This window comes from Triplophysa dalaica, chromosome 6 (genome assembly GCF_015846415.1).
Source record: "Triplophysa dalaica isolate WHDGS20190420 chromosome 6, ASM1584641v1, whole genome shotgun sequence".
Classification (NCBI taxonomy): Eukaryota; Metazoa; Chordata; class Actinopteri; order Cypriniformes; family Nemacheilidae; genus Triplophysa; species Triplophysa dalaica.
The window spans coordinates 15,636,590-15,660,032 of NC_079547.1; the positions used below are offsets into that span (position 1 = coordinate 15,636,590).

Consider the following 23,443-nt stretch of genomic DNA (forward strand, 5'->3'; position numbering starts at 1 on the left):
TGGTGGAGGTGCAGCTGACTCTCTCATTTCCCACTCCTTAGTTTCACGTGGTCATACTTGTTGAGCAATAATTTATTTAAAGGGCACTTGAAACTAAGAGAAAAAGTTTAAATTAAGGATTTCTTTAAGGGCATGTTTTCAAAGGGGTACACTGGGGAAAATGCTGGGTCATTTTTTTTGTTCACCGTTAAATTATCCTACACTGTAAACTGGGTTATGTTCAAAGTGCAGCGCTTGGTTGAATGACAACAAAAGAGTACATATTTGACCCACTGCTTTGTTAAAAATAACCCAGACATTTCATAGTGTACAACTGTTCTTTAATAATAATGTTTGTACATTTTTTAACCAACACAGAGCCGAAAACCCAGCATCTTTGATGTTTTTGTAGCCATTACACTGCCCGTCCAAAAATAAAGTTCCACACCCTAATATTTCGTTGGACCGTCTTTAGCTTTGATTATGGCACGCATTCACCATGACATCATTTCGATAAGCTTCTGCAATGTCACAGCATTTATTCCCGTCTAGAATTGCCTTAATTTTTCGCCAAAATCTGGTATTGATGATGGGAGAGTCCAACCGCTGCACAAAGTCTTCTCCAGCACATCCCAAAGATTTTTAAGGGGGTTGAGGTCTGGATTATCCATGTGTGAAAATGATATCTCATGCTTCCTGAATCACTCGTTCACAATTTGAGCCTGATGAATCATAGCATTGTCATCTTGGAATATGCCCACGCCATCAGGGAAGAAAAAATCCATGGATGGAATAAGTCCGGGTCATTCAGTATATTCAGGTAGTCATCTGACCTTATGCTTTGGGCACATAACATTGCTGAACCTAGACCTGACCAGTTGCAGCAACCCTAGATCATAGCACTTCCCAGGTGACTTTTTTTGGAAAGGAGGTGTATATTAAAGTTAAATTGCTTACTGTTTTTGTTGTTATAAATACTATACAATAATTAAAAAATGTGAAAAAAGGGACCAACCCAACCTATGCTAGGTTGTTTCAACCAAAATGCTGAGTTGTTGTGATCAATTGTTGGGTCAAATAAAAACCATTTACCATTTGATAGATTGATTTAACCCAATGGATGGGTTGATCCTTTTTGAACCAACGCTGGGTTGAAAATAAGCTAGCGTGATTTAGAGTGCAGAACTGGGACAGCACAATGTTGTACTGGTATCGACAATAACTCTGTTTATATGATGTAAATGCTATGCATACAGTATACAACATTGTAAATAATTCAGCTGCTGTATCTGGTTGGCGGGCTGGGCCAAGCCTTGACGGCGCCCTAAGCAGAATTTTATTTGGGGTTCCCCAAGAACAGACCACACAAAGGTTGAGGAACTAATTGTTCAATGCATTTAACTATTTGCAAAGATTTTAAATTTAAACCATTTTTATTTTATTTTAACCACAACCTATAAACACTCTTTCAGTGCAACACAGCCCTTTAGGATGATGCAACTTTCATTTTTTGTTTTGTGTATTTCCTTTAGTAATTGAGTAGTTTCCCAAATTCTAACACACACCACAGAAAAAATAGTGGGTACGGCCCTACGTGAAAAAATGGATGTGTGTCGTTTTGAATACATCACAAAACCAAGTTATTTCATTGGGGGCCCCCTGGCGGCGAGGCCATAAAAAGCCACTTAGTTCGCTTATAAGAGGGCTGGCTCTAGATCCACAAACTATGAAACATCATAAGACCACGCAGGAGAATTTGTAAATATAAAAAAATAAACGTCAGAACAAAGAATATTATTTTAGGTGTTCTATTTTATTGTAATGGTTGACTCTGCAAAGTATATGTAAAATATTTGTTATTTGTTACTCAATAAAATGTAAATGATTCAATCTTTTGTGTAAAGTTAAGGTAAATTAAAACTTCCCCTGATAATGAATGTATAAAGTTTAATTATTCTCATTGATTATTAATAATAATTAGGTAGATGAACTTTGCGTTATGGCAATGGGTAAAAATTACTCAATTTTATTAAGTAATTAGTTTTATAATGTATGAGGTAGACTTTACCCAATTTATTTCAGTGTATTATAGCTCAGAAATTAAGATACCCTTTTCTCAAAAATATAGGATAGAATATACTCTTACAAAGTGATTGGAAATTGTTACCTCAATTTTATTGAGTAGATTCTATAGGTGTGTTTAACAGTGTAGATACGGTAGAATCCCATTAATGCTTTCCAGTATGTGGCTTGAGAGGCCTGAGGGTTCTCCTGCATACAATTAAAATCTCTCTGCAGACACTCAAAAATATGCTCGTAAATCGTCATTATTTTTTACGGGTTTCCCCTTTTCACTTGCAAATCGGATATGTCTGGCACGAGCAGCTGCTCACTGGATTGGTTTATCAGGATCTGCTGACTCCCCACTGTACCCTGAAATACATGACATGATGTACAGTAAATATGTACCCCTGGTGGTATGTTCTTTCAAAGCCTCTTCCCACTGCACAAAGCCATAATGCTAGTCAGGAAAAACTGAAAGTTTAAATCGTGTGACTTAGCGAGAATTGCAGATGAACCATTATACTCTTGTATTTGTAATACATATGGTCGATTTCATAGATACGGCTTAGCTTAAACCAGGACTATGCTTTAGTTGAATTAAAATATTTATGTGGCTTTTATAAAAATGCCTTAGTTAATTACTGGTGTGCATCTGGAGACAAAACAATGGCATCGACATATTTTAAGTTATCTCTGGGCATGTTATATTGAGTTAAGACAGGTCAAACATTTATTTAAGTCTGGCGCCAACCTTAAGCCTTGTCCATGAAACCAGGCCACAGTTTTTTTTATGCTTTAGTCAGCCAAGTGTATTTATTTTGTTTTTGATGTACAGTACATACAGTAAATGGTATTACAGGCCATTTAACAAGCACAGGTCGAAGCCATGGATACCATTACCCACAAACATATCTCTTCATATCCTTGCATATATATGTCTCTGCTTACTCGCCGACTATTTTCCAAATCATCACTAAAGAACCTCCAGGTTCTGCGACAAAGCAGCAGAATGCGATTTACTATCTTGCAACAAAAGCAGAGGAAAATTGGAGGGGAAGCTAGCAAATGTGTTTCTCTTTGTGTAACCTACAGGAGGCGTGGAGACTTATGCGCAAGAGCCATGAATGATTATCAATCGCACACATTGACTCGCCAAGATGCTGTGGTGAAAACAGAACAGTAACCAGAACGCTTGAACCTTCTAGAAGAATTGGAAAGCTAAAAAATAAAGAGGACATGCCGGCTAACTAGAAAATCACCCCGGTGGATACTCTCTGAGAGTTTTTTCCAAACACATATTTTGAAGAGCTGGCCTCGAGCGAGCGCTATGACAGATGAAAGCATGACAAAGGCATTTGACGATAAGATAGAGACAGCCTGGGCGGTATGAAAACGATGGCCGCTAGCATTGTCTCGCCTGATATTCTGTGACTCCTCTATGACGAATCCCGGTAAAAGAGACTTTTGGCAGGCCGATGTGGGCTGCACTGCAATGGATGGGCCCTCCACTCAAATGGAGCCAAAACGGCCCCAGCAAAAGGAGCAAGATGTAATGCTGCTTTCTCATGCTCATTGCGGGCCTCTGATAGCTGCAATGGCATGGATTTGTATCCCAGTTACACTGAAAGAGCTCTCAAATTGGATCGAGCTTTAAAGTGAAGCAGGAAAGCCCTGGAAAATCAGCGCTCAAAGGCACATTTCAACTGGAAAGCATTTCTTTAAAGCCTATACTCCTAGGTGGTTGACAATCCTATTAGAGAACCAACGCCTTGCAATTAACAAAGAAAAGAGATATAAAAATAAATTAGAGAGGGAGAAAACAAATGCATTAAATTCAATGGCATTTGCATAAAGCTAACCTTTTAATGCTCTTTAGATATAAAGATACCATGGGACCGAATTAACTCTTTTTTTACATTGATGTCCAATTTTCCATTGTCACCATTCTTCACCTCACTAAAAGCATAAAGAGTTGAGAAGGAAAATGGGTTTTCTCTTTCCTTGGAGATTTCTGGATCAGATGAAACATGGAAAAACAGACCATCACAGGCAAAGCAGCAGGCCTAATGATTCACCATATCAACAGACTCAAAGACTACAAAGACAGAAGCCTCTTAATATGTAAAAACAGTTCAGTCAACTACTTTTACTTTTTTAATGATGCTGTTGTGTTATTGAATATAGAAAGGGAAACAATACACTTAACAATAGATTAGGCCGGATTCCAGCAAACAAGATTTACTCGTAGTCCCTCTATGACATAAAGATGCTTTTATATGAGATGGGAATTTAAATTACTTTAATTAAATATTTGTTTTAAATCTGTATAAATGTCTTTGTTCTGATGAACACATAGAAAAATGTTTGGAAGAATGCTTAGAACAGTTCTTGGCCACCATTGTAATTTTTACTACTATGGTAGTCAATGGTGGCCAAGAACTGTTTGCTTTCCTACATTCTTCAAAATATCGTCTTTTGTGGTCAACAGAACATAGAAATGTGTAAAGCATTTTCCCCTCTTATGGTACTATACTGATTTCCCACTATACAGATTTAAAACAGAAATAAATAAAGACAGAAATTTCATTTTTGTGAACTGTTCCTTTGCGTACCGTGATTAAACAATATAATGCCTGGTTTCCAAACTACTATGTATATGATTTGAAAAAAGTCTAAAGGCCTTTTCACACTGCACTTAACCCCGGGTTATATTCATTTAAAACCTTGCTTTTAACCCCAAGAAAACAAACGTTTCACACTTGTAATTTTGAAGCCGGGTTATTGTTATTATTTCTTTTTTACACATTTGACAGAAGCTTTTATCCAAAGCGAGTTACATTGCATTATGCAATGCATTTCTTTCTGAGTATGTGCAATCCTTGGGATCGAACCCATGACTTTTGCGTTGCTAGCGTCATGTTCTAGCCGCTGAGCTAAAGACAGGAGAATTCTTAGGAGAATTCTTAGGAGGCTTAAAACAGCCAAAAAGGTTTTGCGCCGCATATTTTTTTCTTGCATGCGGAACAACATGTTATTTGGTTATTTGAAGTGACCACTCAGTATTTATCCAATCATGACTGTTGACACCGCAAATATGCAAATTAGAATGTTAACCCAGGATTTAGTGATGTACAATGTGTTATGTCGGGTTATGAATACTTAGGGTTACCTCCTTGCCCCTGGTAAATTATAAGCAGTCTAACACGTGAAACATATAACCCAGGATTCTGTTTACCTGGGGTTTAGAATAACCCGGGGTTAAACATTTCAAATGTGAAAAGCCCTTGAGTGTATATACTGTACATTATATAAAAACAGAAATGAACTCCCTAGTGGTAAAAGCAAACAGAGAGAGTATTACAGTGGTCCCAGGCTCACATGAGAAAGTGGGTGAGAAAATGATGCTATAGACAGGAAATTGTAAGATTTTTATGCGAGTCTTAAGGCATCAGAAAATTAACAAGACCGCAACATTTGTTTGTTGTTTTTCTCTAATCCTTTACATACGTTTTATTTCAAACCCTAAATAGTCATACACACACTTGCTTACTTAAGGGCACAGCAGCCATTATAAATAGGGGGCACATGCCCACCCCCTTTTTGGGAAACAATTTCTAAATGAGAATGTTGGCCACCATGAAAAAATAACAAAAACTGGATGCATATAACAATGGCTTTAAGATCATAGGCCTCTGAAAAAACATTGCTTACCTGCTACCCAGAATGAAGTGCCCTAAACTAGGATTCAGCACTTCTCCGTAGGGAAACGAATTTATCATTTATAACACTCTGAGCAGAAATTTAATAAAAACACAGTCAAAAGTAACTCCTCGATGAAAAGGCAACGAAGCTTAATGAAACCTTCATTATAAGTGCATTACGGGTACTTCATCAGAAGGACTCAAAACTGAAGAGGGGTTCACTATTACAGAGAGACTCCCCTTGTCAAAGGGGATGTGATTCTCCTCCAATAATTGTAATTCAGTATTAAGGAGCTTACAGCTCTTGTTATCCGCATGATAGAGGAGTGAACATGAAGTGCACCATGGGGAGAGCAATACAAGAGATTATCGTTTGAGAGGGTTCTCCACTCCCCCTCTTGCATAACCTAACATTGGCTTCAGGTCAGCCATCTCTAATTTTAGTCTCGTTTTTTCGAGTGGATAAAGGTAAGCTGGCTTTCCCTCGCAGGGTTAGAGTAATGAACATTACGGCCTGGTTCACTAACACGCTAAAGGACGCCGCAACTGCGACCACCAAGAGGGTTTGAAGGCTAATGCCTGATTGAGAAGGATTTTGCAGGCATTCACATCTGGAGAGGTCTCCTCTTGTTACAACAATTGTTATAAGTTGCCTTGCATTGTTTATTGGTCATACACACAAGAGCATATTCTGCTGCAAATTGTTGAATTTTCCACCGTTATTTAACTTGTACAAGAGACATTTTATGCATTAAGAGAGCACTCTAGTTTTGCCTTTAATTAGCATTTCAGCATTTTTTGTGCTAATTCTAGTCCAGTGTGTGTTGAATTTCATAAGAAACAAACCTCAAGAGTGACATAATGTCCAACCACAATGTGAAAGACTTAAAGTATGCAAAGACGCATGAAACTGGCAAAAATCTCCCTTTTCCATAATATATAAATTTTTTTACTGATTCTAAAATAAATATTAAACATTAGTGTTTAAACATGCATACCCAGCGGGCACCTCGATGTCAATTTGACGTCAAATTTCAGACAAGATTTGATCAAGATGGTGCACCACATCATTTCAAATTCAAATCATACATTAAATTCTTCAAGGTTTTTAATGAGGTGAAAATATGAGGTTTATCCCATACTGAAATTGGTTAATGTAAGTATAGCCCAATATGTTTGACATTGAAATGACGTCAAATCAACGTTGCATTATAGGCATTCATTTGATGTTGTATTGACATCATATTGACATCAATGTAAATCCAGTTGAAATAGCATTTTTCTTCTAACTGGCCCCTCAAAATGCATCTATTTGTCACATCTTTTGAAGCAGTTGTTGGATTTGTACATGAAAGTGGACTGCTGTAACTTCTGTGGTAAAAAAACACTTTTTTTAAAAGTATGTAAATACTCATGCTGAAATAAAAGGAAACAGTGATTGTTAAATTTTACAAGAAAATATACTGATTTGCCAATAATACATTCAGATGTAATTACAATTTAAAATATTAAAAACAAAAGCAGCATTTTTGCTGTAACCCCACATAAAGTATTATGTATCCTTATTTTTGTTATTTATAGTGATATTATATTACTGTAAAATTAGAAAAACATTGCTGTAATTGAAAATACTCATAAAATTGTAATACCTTATAATGTATGTACCATTTTTACAGTATTACAACTTCATGTTCATTTTAGTCAAAAAACTCTTATAACTTTTTTATTATTTTTTATACATTTTTATTTTTCCTTAATTTTTATTAATAATCATTAATTAATCATTAATTTTATTATGAAAAATGTTCGGCCTACAATGCCCATTCATTCTCTGTAGTTTTAATGCCCATTTATTATCTGTCTTATGTATTTCTTAATACCACCTGTAGACGGCGCCATGGCCTATTTCACATTTCCGGGTTTCTCAGCAGCTGAAGTTAGTGAATGGACTACAACAATTAATTTATTTTTTGTGTGAAATTTGATGCAAATGTAGTATAACATATTATTTTATACATACACGTAAAAATATAAAATTTATAAAAATATTTGGAGGATTTACTACGTTGACCGTTGAAACGTACGTCATCACGTCTTGCGTAGAGGCCAGTGTTTGCTATGCGGTCGAAGCATTGGAGAAGGTTGTCGCTTTTTATCAGGTGAGTAATAAACATCTCATGAAATAAAAAATACGATATATATTGGGTAACTTTGAAAACCTAGAAGATTGTGTTTTGATGAAATATATGACTTGGCGATATATTAGAATCTGGTGAGTTGAAATATCCCGCCAGAAGTACCGTGAAGATTTCTGAGGTAATGTTAATGTGCGATCCATTAAGCGTGTAACGTTGAGTTAACGATTTAGAAATGTCAGTGAGTAATGTTAGTTTTGCAATTAATATTCGGATAAAATAAAAATGCCCTCATTTGAATCTCTTTACCGATGCTATGCGACAAAGCGAAACATACCCATAATTATAATTCATAATTTGATACACACTGATGAAGTGTTCTAAAATGTCCTGGTAGAAGGTCCACTGTGTCAAGCAGGACCGGTCCACTGTGTCAAGCAGGACCAGCCCACACTACTAAAGGTACCAAAAGCTGGTTCAATGACAATTTGTGTTACTGTGCTCAAAGGAAAACTTCTCAGCTGTTCTGGTCACTTAGTTGTATTGTTCAACAATCTTAACAATCATTGAATACTGATTTGGTTGTCTTTTTTTTCAGAATTCTTACAAACAAATTGATGTCAACAATGAATATGGATGGCTCAGGAATGAAGAAGGCCTTTGGAAAACACGGCTATGTCGTGTTATAATAGGTACTACATTACTTTTCTTGTATGATTAGAGGATGTAGTGTCTATCAACATATGCTACATTTTAAGTAAATTAAACATGTAATGCTTAAATTACAATCTTATCTTAGTAAACTGACACATTTAAAACATTTAACAACTCTTAAATATTTGCAAGTAGTGCACATTTCTAAATTTAACAGATACTTATTTAAACCTGGGAACATCTTAGTGTTAATAAACATTTAAGAGCAGCAACTTGCATTAACTTCTATGTACAAGTGATGGTTGCTGAAAAATGTTAGGTATATTTTAATGTCTTAAAAGGTGTGCTAATTGTGGTTTCATCTTCATTTAGGTGCACTACAGCAGTCCAAACCTTCATTATCAGAGGCTGAAATAAAAAAATACAGCTAAAAAATCTCCGGTCTGCTCCCGATAGATGTGGGGGTATGGGACGACAAAAGGGGAAATCGGCGATTGATGTGTGTTCAGATTCTGAATAAGTAGGCCTTAAGCCAATTGTTTATCAAAATTATTTTTGTTCATTTGGGATATGATCTGGGAAAACCCATCACATGGTGAAATAAAAAATACTGGTTTTAGTATCATATGAAAGCTATTAAGCCCTTTCCAAAACTGTTTTTATTTAATTTACAAATTGTTTTTATGGAGTGGGTGGTCTAGTGGGTTAAACCACTGAACTGGTAAATCAAAAGGTTGCTGGTTCTATCCTAGTAGCCACCACCAGTGTGTCCTTGAGCAAGACACTTTAATCCCCGTTGCTCCAGGGGGATTGTCCCTGTAATAAGTGCACTGTAAGTCGCTTTGGATAAAAGCGTCTGCTAAATAACTACACGTAAATGTAAATGTTTTTAACAAATGGAAAGGGCTTGAGAGCTTTCATATGATATCAAAACCTGTAATATGTACAATTTTGTCATGTGATGGCTTTTTCCAGATCACTTAATATTTATATATCAATTTAAATGTTAATATTTAATTAAAAAGTAATTCAAGGAGGATTTTATATTTATTAGTGGTTTAAGAACATTTTAAATTTCTGGAATTGTAGCTGATTGTATTTAATAAAACATGTCTTACATTAAGTACTGTTGTTTCATTATTTATTGGTCTAGAATAGGACATCAATTTGTTAAAAAATGTAAAAGAAATTGCTAATCAAATTAACGTCAAAACTTGATGTCAATTTGATGTCAAATTTTGACATCGATTTGATTTGCATTTTTGACCAATTCTTTGATGCCGATGTTTGACGTCAATTTGATGTCTATTTAACATCAATTGCCCACTGGGTATGGACTTGCTTTCTTCGCATTATTCAAGATCTGCTAAATTAAATCTTGTTATTTTGACTAGTTTGAAATAAATGCAAATTCAAATGTTTTCATATGCAATTTGTAAGAAAGTTCACCAGTTCACCAGTAACTTAAATGTACATAGAAAAAATGATATATGTTTGTAAAGCACGTGTGTGATTTTATTTCTGTCTGATGTGCTGAAGGCTGATTGCATTAGTTTAGTTCACACCACAAAATGAATCATCTGTTCTGAGGGTTATATACAAGTTTTATACCGCACACGATGTATTCCAGATGTTTTGTAAACCACTTTGTAAGACACTTTGACAACTGCGGCTTGTGTGCGGCAGACTGTCAGAAAACACACGCCTTCCCATACGCTTCCCTCTCAAATGATTCTATGAATCTATTAATGAAAGGCAGTCAAATTCTATGTATAGGCCTCCAAAGCAAAAGCGTGTTTCAGTTCACAAATCTGCCCGCATTATTTCATATCCTGTCAGTTTCTTTCAAGCACAACAAAGCAGATATAATGATAAGCACCTGGAACGCCACAGACTCCCCGTTAGGATCAGTTGGCGGGAACAGATAAATTAGGGTGCGATCTAAACCGTTCATGACATTAAATGATTCCTTTCACGTTGACGTCATGGACATGAAGACACATTTTGTGTGGAGCACGTCTTGTGGCTGAAATTCACCGCGATAAAAGCAGGGAAGCATCTGAGCGAAGCAGAGGGAAAGAAGCAGTGACATCCGCCCTCTCGAACGCCCCCTTAGAATTCATTCCTACATGTCTGGGCTTTGCGTCCGCCCTGTTTACGATCACACAGACCATGTGTTGGAATCTTCTAAGGCCACAGACAGCTCTTAAACACGAGAACGTCCTTCAAGACTTCCAAATCACCTTTTTTTATAAATGTCAGTCTGTGAACTCTTGCCGTTCGGTTGTTCGCTTTAAAGATTACAATATGCGGCTTCGTCACAACTCTTGAAAGGCCACGGTGGAAAAGCTTTTGAAATGCTTATTCTGAATAACAAAACAATAATGAAATAAGAAACACTGTATCCTTTTTCAATGAGGAAGCCGCAAGAACGGGCTTTCTTTCCCATACATTATATCCTTAGAGGGGAGCATATTGGGAACCACAGATGTTGACACTGTTTCTGCTAGGTTAAGATCGACTCTAAAGCCTTTTGTTTCCTTCAAATCTCTCTCGTTATTGTATTTTTCCACACTTTCTCCCGCACTAGCTTTCGGCCTCGCCCCCTCCGCTCGGGTGCTTGGCCCTGGCCAGCCGGACCGTGCTGAAAAGCCTTTAGATGCTGACTAGAGCTCCAGGGGGTCTTTTGGCCAACCACGGCCTGGGGAAAGGACTGCATTGTGGGGATCAGCAGGCAGCCCCGGCTGCCTCCGTGGCCTTCGTCCAACATGAATAGTGTGAGTGCCAGGGTTAAGGGTCACCCCACTTCTGCAGTCCCCCACTGGGCTTTCACCATACCTGTCCTATCCCTTTCAGTGCATCTGGTCAAGAGGGGAAGAAAAGCAGACAGAAAAATCATTTGGAAAAGAGCCGCTGAACACTAAGTGGAATTTGTCCAGAAAAGCTAATTCCAATTTTCCAATTTGGCCTTTTCAACATGTAAAAAAACAAAATTATTCACAAAGGGTCTGCGCGTTTGTGCACAATTAGAGATTCTTAACGTCTAACCAGAATATGTGAATGAAATTTCTTTTTTTGCAGTAGACGATTTAGCAACCAGAAGCTACTGTTTCTAAATCATAAGGTTTTAATAAGTTAATAGTGGTATGAATATTAAAATTGATGTACAAACATCCGGTTTGCAGCTCAGCTCACTTACTGCTTCTAATAATAAAAGTAATTATTAGGGTTGTCATGTCTGGTTTTCACTTCAAGATAATCATGTTAAAATTCATTCAAAATATCGATATTATCACTATATTAATATAAACGTAAATAAATAAATCATGCTACTGGTCTTTATATACAAACAGTATATACAAAATATACAAACAGTCCGGGGATTCAGAGACAAAGCTAGGCAAACATGAACAAAAAAGTAATAAATAAAGGGGTTTAGAGGTTTACCTTAACAAGCATTAATCCCAGGTTTTTTCCCAGACATGAACATATCCAAATGATATGTCATTAGTAACCCCGTGAAATAATTACACATTAGATGGTCTCTATTGTGATCAATGGGATTAAACAAAACTTTGATGGATACTGCAGTCAAGTTAAAGAAAATAACATACATGTATGAAACAATGACAAAGGAACAATCCGATACGACACTGCCCCTTCCCCTGCCCCCTGTGTTTTGCTCTAGTGGTTGACGTGTGAAAGGGTCGTCTTTGTGCACATCACGCAAGTATGTTGTTTCGTCACCAGACTGGATGCCTGAAGACACAGAATGTCAAACATTCTGTCATGCTTTAAGCCAGATCTCTTCTTCACCTTCTTATCTTGACATCATGCTTTAGCACCAGGCGGTTCCCAGCCTAATGCCCACATATCTTATCAACCAGCAGAACATAAACATCTCAGTGAAAGCCAGGGAATGAAGCAAGAAGATAACCTTCGAATAATCTTTCACTTTGTATGCGTTTGCATTTCAGCAACAGATTTGCTTTGTGTTATCCTGAAGCATACTTGGCTATTTATTTCCCTATACGCTAACACAAAATAAGCAGAACATGCATTCACATGTATAGCCACGTCAAATTCGAAATGCCAGTCATATAAATGAATTAACTTACCCCATGAAAATCATCAAAAACCTGACCGCACGTTTTATGATCTGACCATGGGGCTTAAATACAATTGACTTCAAAACAAGCCTCAGTACCGCAGATCAGAGCCTTCCTCCTCCGTCACGGCAGTGAGGGGGCTGTCAGTGGTGATGTACTACCGTGAACCCTGCACCCTGACCCCACATAACAAGTACATTAACCTCTTCTGAGATGCACCACTCCAGCCCTAAAAACGATGACCCTAAAGCCCCTCTCATGGCCACAGGAGGTCCCTCAGTTCCTCTCGACACTCCGCAGGATCACTGCATTGTCTGTCCGCATTCTTTGTGCGCGTTGAAAAAAATGCCAAAAAACGTTCTACTGGCTGTCTATGATGCTGCATACCCCCCATCCAGTCGAGACGTGGGGAGAGCGTGCGCTGTTGTGCCCAGCGTGAGTGCTCTCTCAGCAGGATGGTGAGGGCAGCTCGACTGGGGTCGGCAGGTACTTTTCATCCCGCCTGCAGGCCAGTCTCAGCGCCCTGCTGCTGGAAATTAGTCGGCGACTGGCCTCTCTTTCTCCTGGTGTCAGACGTGGGCCCCTGATGAGAGATTTGTTGATATGATAACTTGATTAGGCCTCGGGCATGGTGGCGGAGAACGAGCCTCTCCTCAGGAGACTGCAATTAAGACTGGTAATTGATAAATTGGGCATTCTGTCCGAAATAATGATCTCAGTTTATTTCTTTTAAAAACCCAATTGACACGTCAACTTTTACTTAATGAACGTTGATTTAGTCTTTTGGGAGGAATCGATTCACTTTCTTCAATCTAAAAATTGTTAGTTGGGTCAAAAAGGGACGAACCCTGGCATTGGGTTACATTTAGCCAGAAAAAGTTTGTATTTGACCCTATAATCCAACAACACGTCAAAACAGCCCTGCATTTGAGTGTTTGCTATACTAAATCCATGTGACGCACATTCTTGTAGATGTTGTCATTATGAGGGGAGATGTTGGTCACTCTTGCAGCAAAGAAATAATTTAAACCTGCAGTATATTCTTTTATACATTTTATAGACAAGCATTCGCCTTTTAAGGATTGAATTCTTTAAAATTATGGCTATCTACATGTTCCTTCCTGCCTATTCAGAGGTACTCCGAGGGCTTCATTCCTTTCCTTCAAATCTAAGGAAACCTCTGAAATAATTCAATTAATCAATTTATGCTTTGCATCTGAAATGCCTCTTTGTCGATGCGATTTGCATCATAAAAAACTCAACTCTGACGCAGCCGGGTCTTTGAAGCGTTTTTGTTTTCTATTCATTTTGCCGTGGCTAGATAAAATATACATGCATTATATGGTCGACACCATGGCTGCAAAATGCCACTATGCATAACCATGGCAATTCTGGATGGCCCCTCTGGAACTGGAAACATCAATGAATGTTTAGTTGTTTCCATCAACTTAGAAGAACTTGTGACTGAGGAGCCTTTTAATTATACATTATTATCATGCAAATATTTATTTAGCCAGACATATCAGTAAATTTAACTCATTTAAGTTGTTCAAAAAGTGTATAACATGTTACATGACTAGGTAAACAGTTACATTTTACTGTGCCAATGTTACAAATTGTCATTCATAGGAGTGTAGGCTAAATGTATTAGTGGATTAGTGTACATTGCTGTTGGTAAAGAAAGTTCATTAGGCCATTGAAGTCTGGTACTACTAATTGCAAGTTGCATTCATAATTAACACTTCATTCACAATTTACACTTCGTAAAAACTTGTGTTTTGTCTCCAATACGGCCACTGATTTGTATCTAAAATACTGAATGTGAATCAGATCTGTTCTTGAAGTACTATGAAGTTTTATTATTGGCTTTTTGGGGCATCTGGATGAAGTGACAGATTATTAGGCCTATTAAGTAACATTAAACATTAATGTAATGATTTGGCAGATTTAAAATGTTTTTTGCTCACTTATCCGGGTTTAAAATGGGAAAATATCCTAAATCCGAGGAGTCTTGATCGCAGCATCTACTGACCTTTTCCTCATCCAGAGGATCACACACTTTTTCTATTACTAACTTACACGTGGCTGTGGATGCAGCGTGCCATAAACGATCGCACGTGGCTGTCTGTAACTCACATTTTTTTCTCTGTGATTTATGTCATTTAAGTTTTATCACACGCAATAGGAGAAAATATTGAATGAGATGTAGGCAGTTGCAAACCAACAGTGTGTTGAAGGCCGCCTACTCACCTCAGCTTTTATACGCAGCGCCATCTAGAGGAGTGTTACACCTGTAGCCCATTTGGTGTACAGATAAAGTTTTTATAATTGAACACACGGAGTAGTTGTCTTCTTAACATGGAGTCAGTATTTATTTGCTTTAAAGAATACAAAAAGTGAAACAGATTTTTGAGATGATCCCGCATAAAGAAATATACAATAGCATTTACTGAAGTAAATTGCACCAAAAATTCCTTTTAGTTTTATAAGTGGTTTGAACAGAAATGTTATGTTCTGTTTATACTATATTAGCTATAATATACTATAGTATACCACAATTTCCTACAGTTCACTATAGAAAATACAATTGTATTATGAAGTATTTAGTGTTGGATGCCACAAATAATAATCAAAATGTGGCAATACTGACATCTATTGGCTGAAAATAGTAGCGACGTGCCCACAAAGGTTTCACTTAAAATTGGTATTTATGAACTAATCCAAGGAAGGAAGTGTTCTTATTTGTAAATGCCACACCCATGATACTTTTTGTATGTTAACCATGTATGTGATACTGTGCAATACTGTGCAATTTGTCAAAATTGTGAACAATTTGCAATTGGACCTTTAAAATGTTGAAATATTCATCTTCTGACAATCAAACATCTTGACATGCAGATTGTGACATCATTCTTTTTTATTCTTTGTTGTGACATTAAAACAGAATGTGTCAGGTTTACCTGTGACTTTATGAATTACGATAAATATTTTGACACACTTCATTGTTGTAGTTGCACTTTTGTATGTTTGTGTGTTGCACAAAGAAAAAAAAAACACAAATTACCATCTTATCACATTTACTATTTAGCAGATTCTTTTATCCAACAAATTACAAATTAGGAAAAACATCCGTTCCATGGATTAAATCAGTCATGAGAATTCAAAATTCACACTTTAAAGAAGAATTTGAGAATAAATGATATATTATATAAAAATCTATATACTGTAATGAAATAGTAAAGTCCACACACAAGTGCCTGTAATTTCAGCATCAGACTCTGTATTATCAGCCAGAGTTATTAAACTTCTTCCATTGCTGTGGATCCGTAACGTCAGAGTGGTATCTCTGTGAAATGGTACCACCAGGCACGGTTTATTTACAGACCAGATGACTAGGGCAAGGAAGGCAAGCTGAGCTTTAAAACTGATATGGGCAATTGAAAGCATGGATTCTCTATACCCTTGCAGTCCAGTTTACCATCTTGTGGTGATCCTCATTCATCAGGTCAAAAAAAGTGAAGAAACTTCCATATGCCAAGCATTTTTATAAGAAAGGGCAGAAGGAATGATGCAAGTAATCTCCTCTAATTCCTCATAGAGCGATGGTCTCTGTCTCAACGACTGGTTTTAGTACAATGGATTTTCTATAGGAAAAATGGGTCAAGTTTACCTGGTTGTGATGTGGTTCTCTATGCTGGAGAGAGCAGTGTAGTGAATATGTCAACTTGGCCAGCACTGCGGTACAGCAGATTTCTATAACCAGCAATGTAGAGTAATATATCATGAGTGTCTCACATGATGAGAACCTGCGGGTGGGTGTGGCTCTTGAGAAAGACGATTGCTGGGAGCCGGTGCAGGTTAAACTGTTACATGTTGTGGGGAAAAGTGTTGTTGTTTTTTTAATCGTGCTTGCTGTCATGGTAGGAATTAATATAGTTGTAGTCACAGAAGTTGTGGCGATTGTTATTTGTGATGATGTTGTAGTTGGAATCAACGTGGATGACAGAAAAGTTGTTGGTGGTTGTATTGTAGTGGTGGGGGCTGATGTAGTTGTGGTCGGTAGTGAAGTCGTGAGTAGAGTACTTGGTATGGTGGTGACGACTGTATGTTTGTTTAGTCGTCTGTGGTTTCGTTGTTGTAATTTCTGTTGATGTTGGTGTAGCTGTTGTCTGTAACATAGAGGTTGTAGTTGGTGGTGCTATGGTTGTTGTTAACACTGTTGTCCCAGTTGGTGGTGTAGTTGTTAAGACTGTTGTTGTAGCTGGTGGTGGAGTTGTTGTTGTTAAGATTGTTGTTGTAGCTGGTGGTGGAGTTGTTGTTGTTAAGACTGTTGTTGTAGTTGGCGGTTCTGCAGTGGATGTTGTTTTAGTCAGTTGTGCTGTTGTTGTTAACATTGTTGTTGGTGCCACTGTTGTTAAGACTGATGTTGTAGTCAGTGGTGCTGTTGTTGTTAAAATTGTTGTAGGTGCCACTGTTGTTAAAACTGTTGTTGTTGTCGGTAGCGCTGTTGTTAAGAGTTGTAGTGGGCATGGTGGTGGCAAAGTATGGGGTTGTTGTGCGGCATATCAATTCATCTTCTATTAGCAGTAAGAGAGCTCGATTATGCAGCTCTATAGGCGACTCACAAAGTTCTGGAGTTTTCGATTTGATCTTTTCCTTGTTGTTTACCATCCATTCATAAAATGGCAACAGGTTACAGTCACAGTGCCATGGATTATTGTCTAGGTAAACTTTACTTATGTTTGGAAGGTTGCTAAAAACATCCTCAGGAAGGATTCTGAGATTATTATTGTCCAGTTTGAGGCTTAAAAGAGACTTAATTTTTTCAAAGTCCTCCGTTTTCACTGATTGTATCATGTTGTTTTGAAGATTAAGATCAGACAACTTCTCGAGACCTTCGAAAAAGTCCCCCGATAAATTCAAGAAGTGGTTTGAGGAGAGGTCTAACTTCTTCAGCTTCTTAAGGGGACTGAAAACTCCAGGTGGTATTGAAGAGAGATTATTCTGTCTGAGATTCAAATCAGTCAGTTTGGGCATTTCTCCGAAGAGGACGGTCGGGAGACTGGTGAGCTGATTGCTATGCAGAGTTAGAGTCTTCAGTCCAGAGAAACCAACAAACAGCTCTTCTGGAAGTTCCGTTAAAAGATTACTGTTCAAATACAATTTTAATAATTGACTTTTGTGTGGAAACAAATTTTGTTGTATAGATGAGATTTTGTTGCCATTCAAAGCTACTTCTGTCAAATTCAGGAAGTCATCAAAAATCCCATCGGGCATAGTGTTAAGCTGGTTCTCATAGATTCTGAAAATCTGCAGTTTTTTAAGATTTGCTAAAAGAGATGTTGATACGGAAGTAAGGCTGTTCTTTCCAAGATGAAGAGTTTTAAGATTGTCCAAATTGTCGAATGTTCCCTCATCAATAGAGGTGATCTCATTCATATTTAGGCCCAAATATTCAAGATTCTGTAAATCATCAAATAACCCCTTTTCCAGGCTCTGAATTTTGTTACTTTTCAAAGTAAGTTTATTGAGGTTGATGAGATCTTTAAAAACGGCAACAGGTAATGACGTCACTTGGGTGCCAGATATCTCAATGATTGTGATATCATGTAAACCCTCAAAGGCTCCGACCTCTACAGTTTGGGTTGGGGTACCTATAAATTCGATTCTTTTGACTTGAGGGTTTTTAGAAAAGGCTCCTTTTGGTAGGATATTAATCTTACTGTTAACAAAATATACTTCATCGACTCCATCTTTTAGTTTTTCTGGCACTGCTGTGGTGGTATGATCATACACTTCTTTGTTTTTGTACTCCTCACTTGTTTTGCCATACAGTTGATGGCTCCAGTGCAGATGCACAAGTATGCAAATAAATACAAGTGTACTTTTAAAAGACATATACCTGTTGAAGAAAAATATTTTATATTCATTTATTATGACTATTATTATTATTAATAACTTTTATTTTGTTTATCGAGGGATACGGTAGGTATGCAATATGGACATCTAACACATGGTGAAACTAATTGCTTTTGTCTTAATGTTTAATAATGTAATATGTAACTCTTACCATTTTTTATCAATTACGTTTTAGTTAATTATGTTTAATTTGGTCTCAGCATTAATAATAAACACAGATGCAAGATGAATGTTTATCTTCTCCACAATGTCTGAAATAACAGCCTGTAATTTTTAATATGTTCTTGACCTGCTTAGAGCCAAATGGATAACAATTACTCTTACCTGATCATTTCTGTTTACGCTGAACTACCGCTCTGAATACTGTTTCCAACAGAAAATATGAAAGGACACAGTTTGCTCTTCTTATCTATAAATGACTATGTGCACGTCATTACTGTGAGGCTGACAAGCAGCAGTAAGGGTGTAGAAGTTTTCTGTTACAAGAGATAAGAAATTGGAAGCAGCAAGTATGTTCTTCAAAGTCCAAACAAATTATAAAATGTTGATTTGTCAATCACCGGCGACCTGTGTGTCCCACATTTTCAAAGTTCTCAAAATGTTTCCCCAGACATATCTTGGCAACCCGGTATTAAAGCCATACATTTTGAATATTTGTAACGCTGGACAACAAAACCCGTCTAATGGGTACATTCTTTTTTTTATTGAGATTTAAACATCATCTGAAAGCTGAATAAATAAGTTTTCCACCGATGCATACGTTTATTATGGTTGGATACAACTTTTTCAATCTCTGGAATCTGAAGGTGCAAAAATCCAAATATTGAGAAAAGTGCTTTTGAAGATTATTTTGCCCCCATACAATGTTCTGTTGACTATTCCCACAAATATTCCTGTGCTTATTAGGCTTTGTGGTCCCGGATCACATTTCTTAACAGGTTGTTGTTGCTATTTCAAAACATTCATCGAGGTCATGGCCTCTTAAGACCACTCACACACATGCATACGTGCATACCAAATGTCGACATCCTGATGATACATGGTTTATTTCACTTCCATTTACAAAAACTATGTGAAAGATATGCTTCTGCTATTTATGTGGAGAAAAAGTTTTATTCAGAATTGCAGAAAAGCATGTAACCAATAATTTTGACAAAATTGACAGCAGACACAGTATAGTCCATTTTTATACTCATGTCAGATAAATGAGTTTATGACTATCAAATATACACACACAATGGCAAAATGACACATATTTTGTTATGAGCCCACTTCTGTCTTTTTTTGCCTACCATAAATCCTTTTAAATCCGAACCAGAGGTGAGATGTAACACGTTACATTTACTTGAGTAACATTTTGGAAAATATGTAATTTTAAAGTAAAACGAAAAGTGGGTACTTTTACCCTTACTTGAAAATATTTTTAATAGAAAATCTGTACATTCACTTCGTTACACTGCGTGACGTTCCTTTGTTCCTTATTTTAAAACATGCATTATAAAATGCTTTGTTTATTTCAAGGTTATTGTCTATTTTACATGCATTCCTGAGTGATTGATTCTTTTGAAAGCATTAATTAAACAATAGGCAAAACCGTCTGAATAGGTTAACAAAGAAGTTCAAATTATTTGTTCAGCACAATCTATATCGTCTGAAGCGGTGGGTTACTCACTCGTAGCGGGAGGCTTAAGAACATGCAAAGAGCGTTGGATGAAGTGGATTTGAATCTATATCTATCAAACCAAAACTGCAACAATGATAAATGCCTGCCTAGTTTTACTTTAGTAAAGAATTTTGCTACTCTATCCACCTCTGATCCTAATTGTAAATAATGTACAGCAAATAATGTTGATGATGCTTTACAACAGTTTTTCTTTAGTGTTAAATGACTGAGTTTTTATTTCTTTCACGGTCCAGATCCTGACTGCCCCGCCTGTTCCTCCTCCATAACACACAAGCAATGACACTGACAATAAGAACAGTACAGCCAACAGAAATAATGATAATGAATGTGTTTTATAAGAAAGTGCAGAAGGAATGATGCAAGTAATCTCCTCTAATTCCTCATAGAGCGATGGTCTCTGTCTCAACGACTGGTTTTAGTACAATGGATTTTCTATAGGAAAAATGGGTCAAGTTTACCTGGTTGTGATGTGGTTCTCTATGCTGGAGAGAGCAGTGTAGTGAATATGTCAACTTGGCCAGCACTGCGGTACAGCAGATTTCTATAACCAGCAATGTAGAGTAATATATCATGAGTGTCTCACATGATGAGAACCTGCGGGTGGGTGTGGCTCTTGAGAAAGACGATTGCTGGGAGCCGGTGCAGGTTAAACTGTTACATGTTGTGGGGAAAAGTGTTGTTGTTTTTTTAATCGTGCTTGCTGTCATGTTAGGAATTAATATAGTTGTAGTCACAGAAGTTGTGGCGATTGTTGTTTGTGATGATGTTGTAGTTGGAATCAACGTGGATGACATAAAAGTTGTTGGTGGTTGTATTGTAGTGGTGGGGGCTGATGAAGTTGTGGTCGGTAGTGAAGTTGTAGTTGGCGGTTCTGCAGTGGATGTTGTTGTAGTCAGTGGTGCTGTTGTTGTTAACATTGTTGTTGGTGCCACTGTTGTTAAGACTGATGTTGTAGTTGGCGGTTCTGCTGTTGATGTTGTTGTTATGACTGTTGTTGTAGTCAGTGGTGCTGTTGTTGTTAAAATTGTTTTAGGTGCCACTGTTGTTAAGACTGATGTTGTAGTTGGCGGTTCTGCTGTTGATGTTGTTGTTATGACTGTTGTTGTAGTCAGTGGTGCTGTTGTTGTTAAAATTGTTGTAGGTGCCACTGTTGTTAAAACTGTTGTTGTTGTCGGTAGCGCTGTTGTTAAGAAAGTTGTAGAGGGCATGGTAGTGGCAAAGGGTGGGGTTGTTGTGCGGCATATCAATTCATCTTCTATTAGCAGTAAGAGAGCTTGATTATGCAGCTCTATAGGCGATTCACAAAGTTCTGGAGTTTTCGATTTGATCTTTTCCTTGTTGTTTACCATCCATTCATAAAATGGCAACAGGTTACAGTCACAGTGCCATGGATTTTTGTCTAGGTAAACTTTACTTAGTTTTGGAAGGTTGCTAAAAACATCCTCAGGAAGGATTCTGAGATTATTATTGTCCAGTTTGAGGCTTAAAAGAGACTTAATTTTTTCAAAGTCCTCCGTTTTCACTGATTGTATCATGTTGTTTTGAAGATTAAGTTCAGACAACTTCTCGAGACCTTCGAAAAAGTCCCCTGATAAATTCAAGAAGTGGTTTGAGGAGAGGTCTAACTTCTTCAGCTTCTTAAGGGGACTGAAAACTCCAGGTGGTATTGAAGAGAGATTATTCTGTCTGAGATTCAAATCAGTCAGTTTGGGCATTTCTCCGAAGAGGACGGTCGGGAGACTGGTGAGCTGATTGCTATGCAGAGTTAGAGTGTTCAGTCCAGAGAAACCAACAAACAGCTCTTCGGGAAGTTCCGTTAAAAGATTACTGTTCAAATACAATTTTAATAATTGACTTTTGTGTGGAAACAAATTTTGTTGTATGGATGAGATTTTGTTGCCATTCAAAGCTACTTCTGTCAAATTCAGGAAGTCATCAAAAATCCCATCGGGCATAGTGTTAAGCTGGTTCTCATAGATTCTGAAAATCTGCAGTTTTTTAAGATTTGCTAAAAGAGATGTCGATACGGAAGTAAGGCTGTTCTTTCCAAGATGAAGAGTTTTAAGATTGTCCAAATTGTCGAATGTTCCCTCATCAATAGAGGTGATCTCATTCATATTTAGGCCCAAATATTCAAGATTCTGTAAATCATCAAATAACCCCTTTTCCAGGCTCTGAATTTTGTTACTTTTCAAAGTAAGTTTATTGAGGTTGATGAGATCTTTAAAAACGCCAACAGGTAATGACGTCACTTGGGTGCCAGATATCTCAATGATTGTGATATCATGTAAACCCTCAAAGGCTCCGACCTCTACAGTTTGGGTTGGGGTACCTATAAATTCGATTCTTTTGACTTGAGGGTTTTTAGAAAAGGCTCCTTTTGGTAGGATATTAATCTTACTGTTAACAAAATATACTTCATCGACTCCATCTTTTAGTTTTTCTGGCACTGCTGTGGTGGTATGATCATACACTTCTTTGTTTTTGCACTCCTCACTTGTTTTGCCATACAGTTGATGGCTCCAGTGCAGATGCACAAGTATGCAAATAAATACAAGTGTACTTTTAAAAGACATATACCTGTTGAAGAAAAATATTTTATATTCATTTATTATTATTATTAATAACTTTTATTTAGTTTATTGAGGGATACGGTAGGTATGCAATATGGACATCTAACACATGGTGAAACTAATTGCTTTTGTCTTAATGTTTAATAATGTAATATGTAACTCTTACCATTTTTTATCAATTACGTTTTAGTTAATTATGTTTAATTTGGTCTCAGCATTAATAATAAACACAGATGCAAGATAAATGTTTATCTTCTCCACAATGTCTGAAATAACAGCCTGTTATTTTTAATATGTTCTTGACCTGCTTAGAGCCAAATGGATAACAATTACTCTTACCTGATCATTTCTGTTTACGCTGAACTACCGCCCTGAATACTGTTGCCAACAGAAAATATGAAAGGACACAGTTTGCTCTTCTTATCTATAAATGACTATGTGCACGTCATTACTGTGAGGCTGACAAGCAGCAGTAAGGGTGTAGAAGTTTTCTGTTACAAGAGATAAGAAATTGGAAGCAGCAAGTATGTTCTTCAAAGTCCAAACAAATTATGAAATGTTGATTTGTCAATCACCGGCGACCTGTGTGTCCCACATTTTCAAAGTTCTCAAAATGTTTCCCCAG

The 23,443-nt window shown here is 37.1% G+C and overlaps 2 protein-coding genes and 1 long non-coding RNA gene across 4 annotated transcripts; 1 reads left to right on the forward strand and 2 right to left on the reverse strand.

Moving 5' to 3' along the window:
• The first annotated feature begins 7,654 nt into the window (after positions 1 to 7,654).
• LOC130424902 (uncharacterized) lies at positions 7,655 to 9,656 on the forward strand. Its single transcript, XR_008907007.1, has 3 exons — positions 7,655 to 7,903; positions 8,478 to 8,571; positions 8,906 to 9,656. It is a non-coding gene; the product is annotated as an uncharacterized LOC130424902 (long non-coding RNA).
• A 6,046-nt stretch (positions 9,657 to 15,702) lies between these two features.
• On the reverse strand, positions 15,703 to 19,003 carry LOC130424581 (leucine-rich repeat-containing protein 15-like). 2 transcript variants are annotated; one of them, XM_056750367.1, is made up of 2 exons: positions 18,886 to 19,003; positions 15,703 to 18,544 (listed from the first exon to the last, which is right to left on the reverse strand). In XM_056750367.1, exons 1-2 carry the CDS (start codon positions 18,891 to 18,893, stop codon positions 17,008 to 17,010), a joined length of 1,545 nt encoding a protein of 514 aa, XP_056606345.1. In that variant the 5' UTR covers positions 18,894 to 19,003; the 3' UTR covers positions 15,703 to 17,007. The 2 variants fall into 2 exon arrangements, with proteins under 2 accessions (XP_056606345.1, XP_056606346.1); XM_056750368.1 differs by having other exon boundaries at positions 15,703 to 17,791; positions 18,886 to 18,936.
• An 85-nt stretch (positions 19,004 to 19,088) lies between these two features.
• On the reverse strand, positions 19,089 to 23,399 carry LOC130424580 (leucine-rich repeat-containing protein 15-like). Its single transcript, XM_056750366.1, has 2 exons — positions 23,158 to 23,399; positions 19,089 to 22,825 (listed from the first exon to the last, which is right to left on the reverse strand). The coding sequence occupies exons 1-2, from the start codon at positions 23,163 to 23,165 to the stop codon at positions 20,626 to 20,628; spliced, it is 2,208 nt and encodes a 735-aa protein (XP_056606344.1). The 5' UTR covers positions 23,166 to 23,399; the 3' UTR covers positions 19,089 to 20,625.
• Between the last annotated feature and the right edge of the window lie 44 nt (positions 23,400 to 23,443).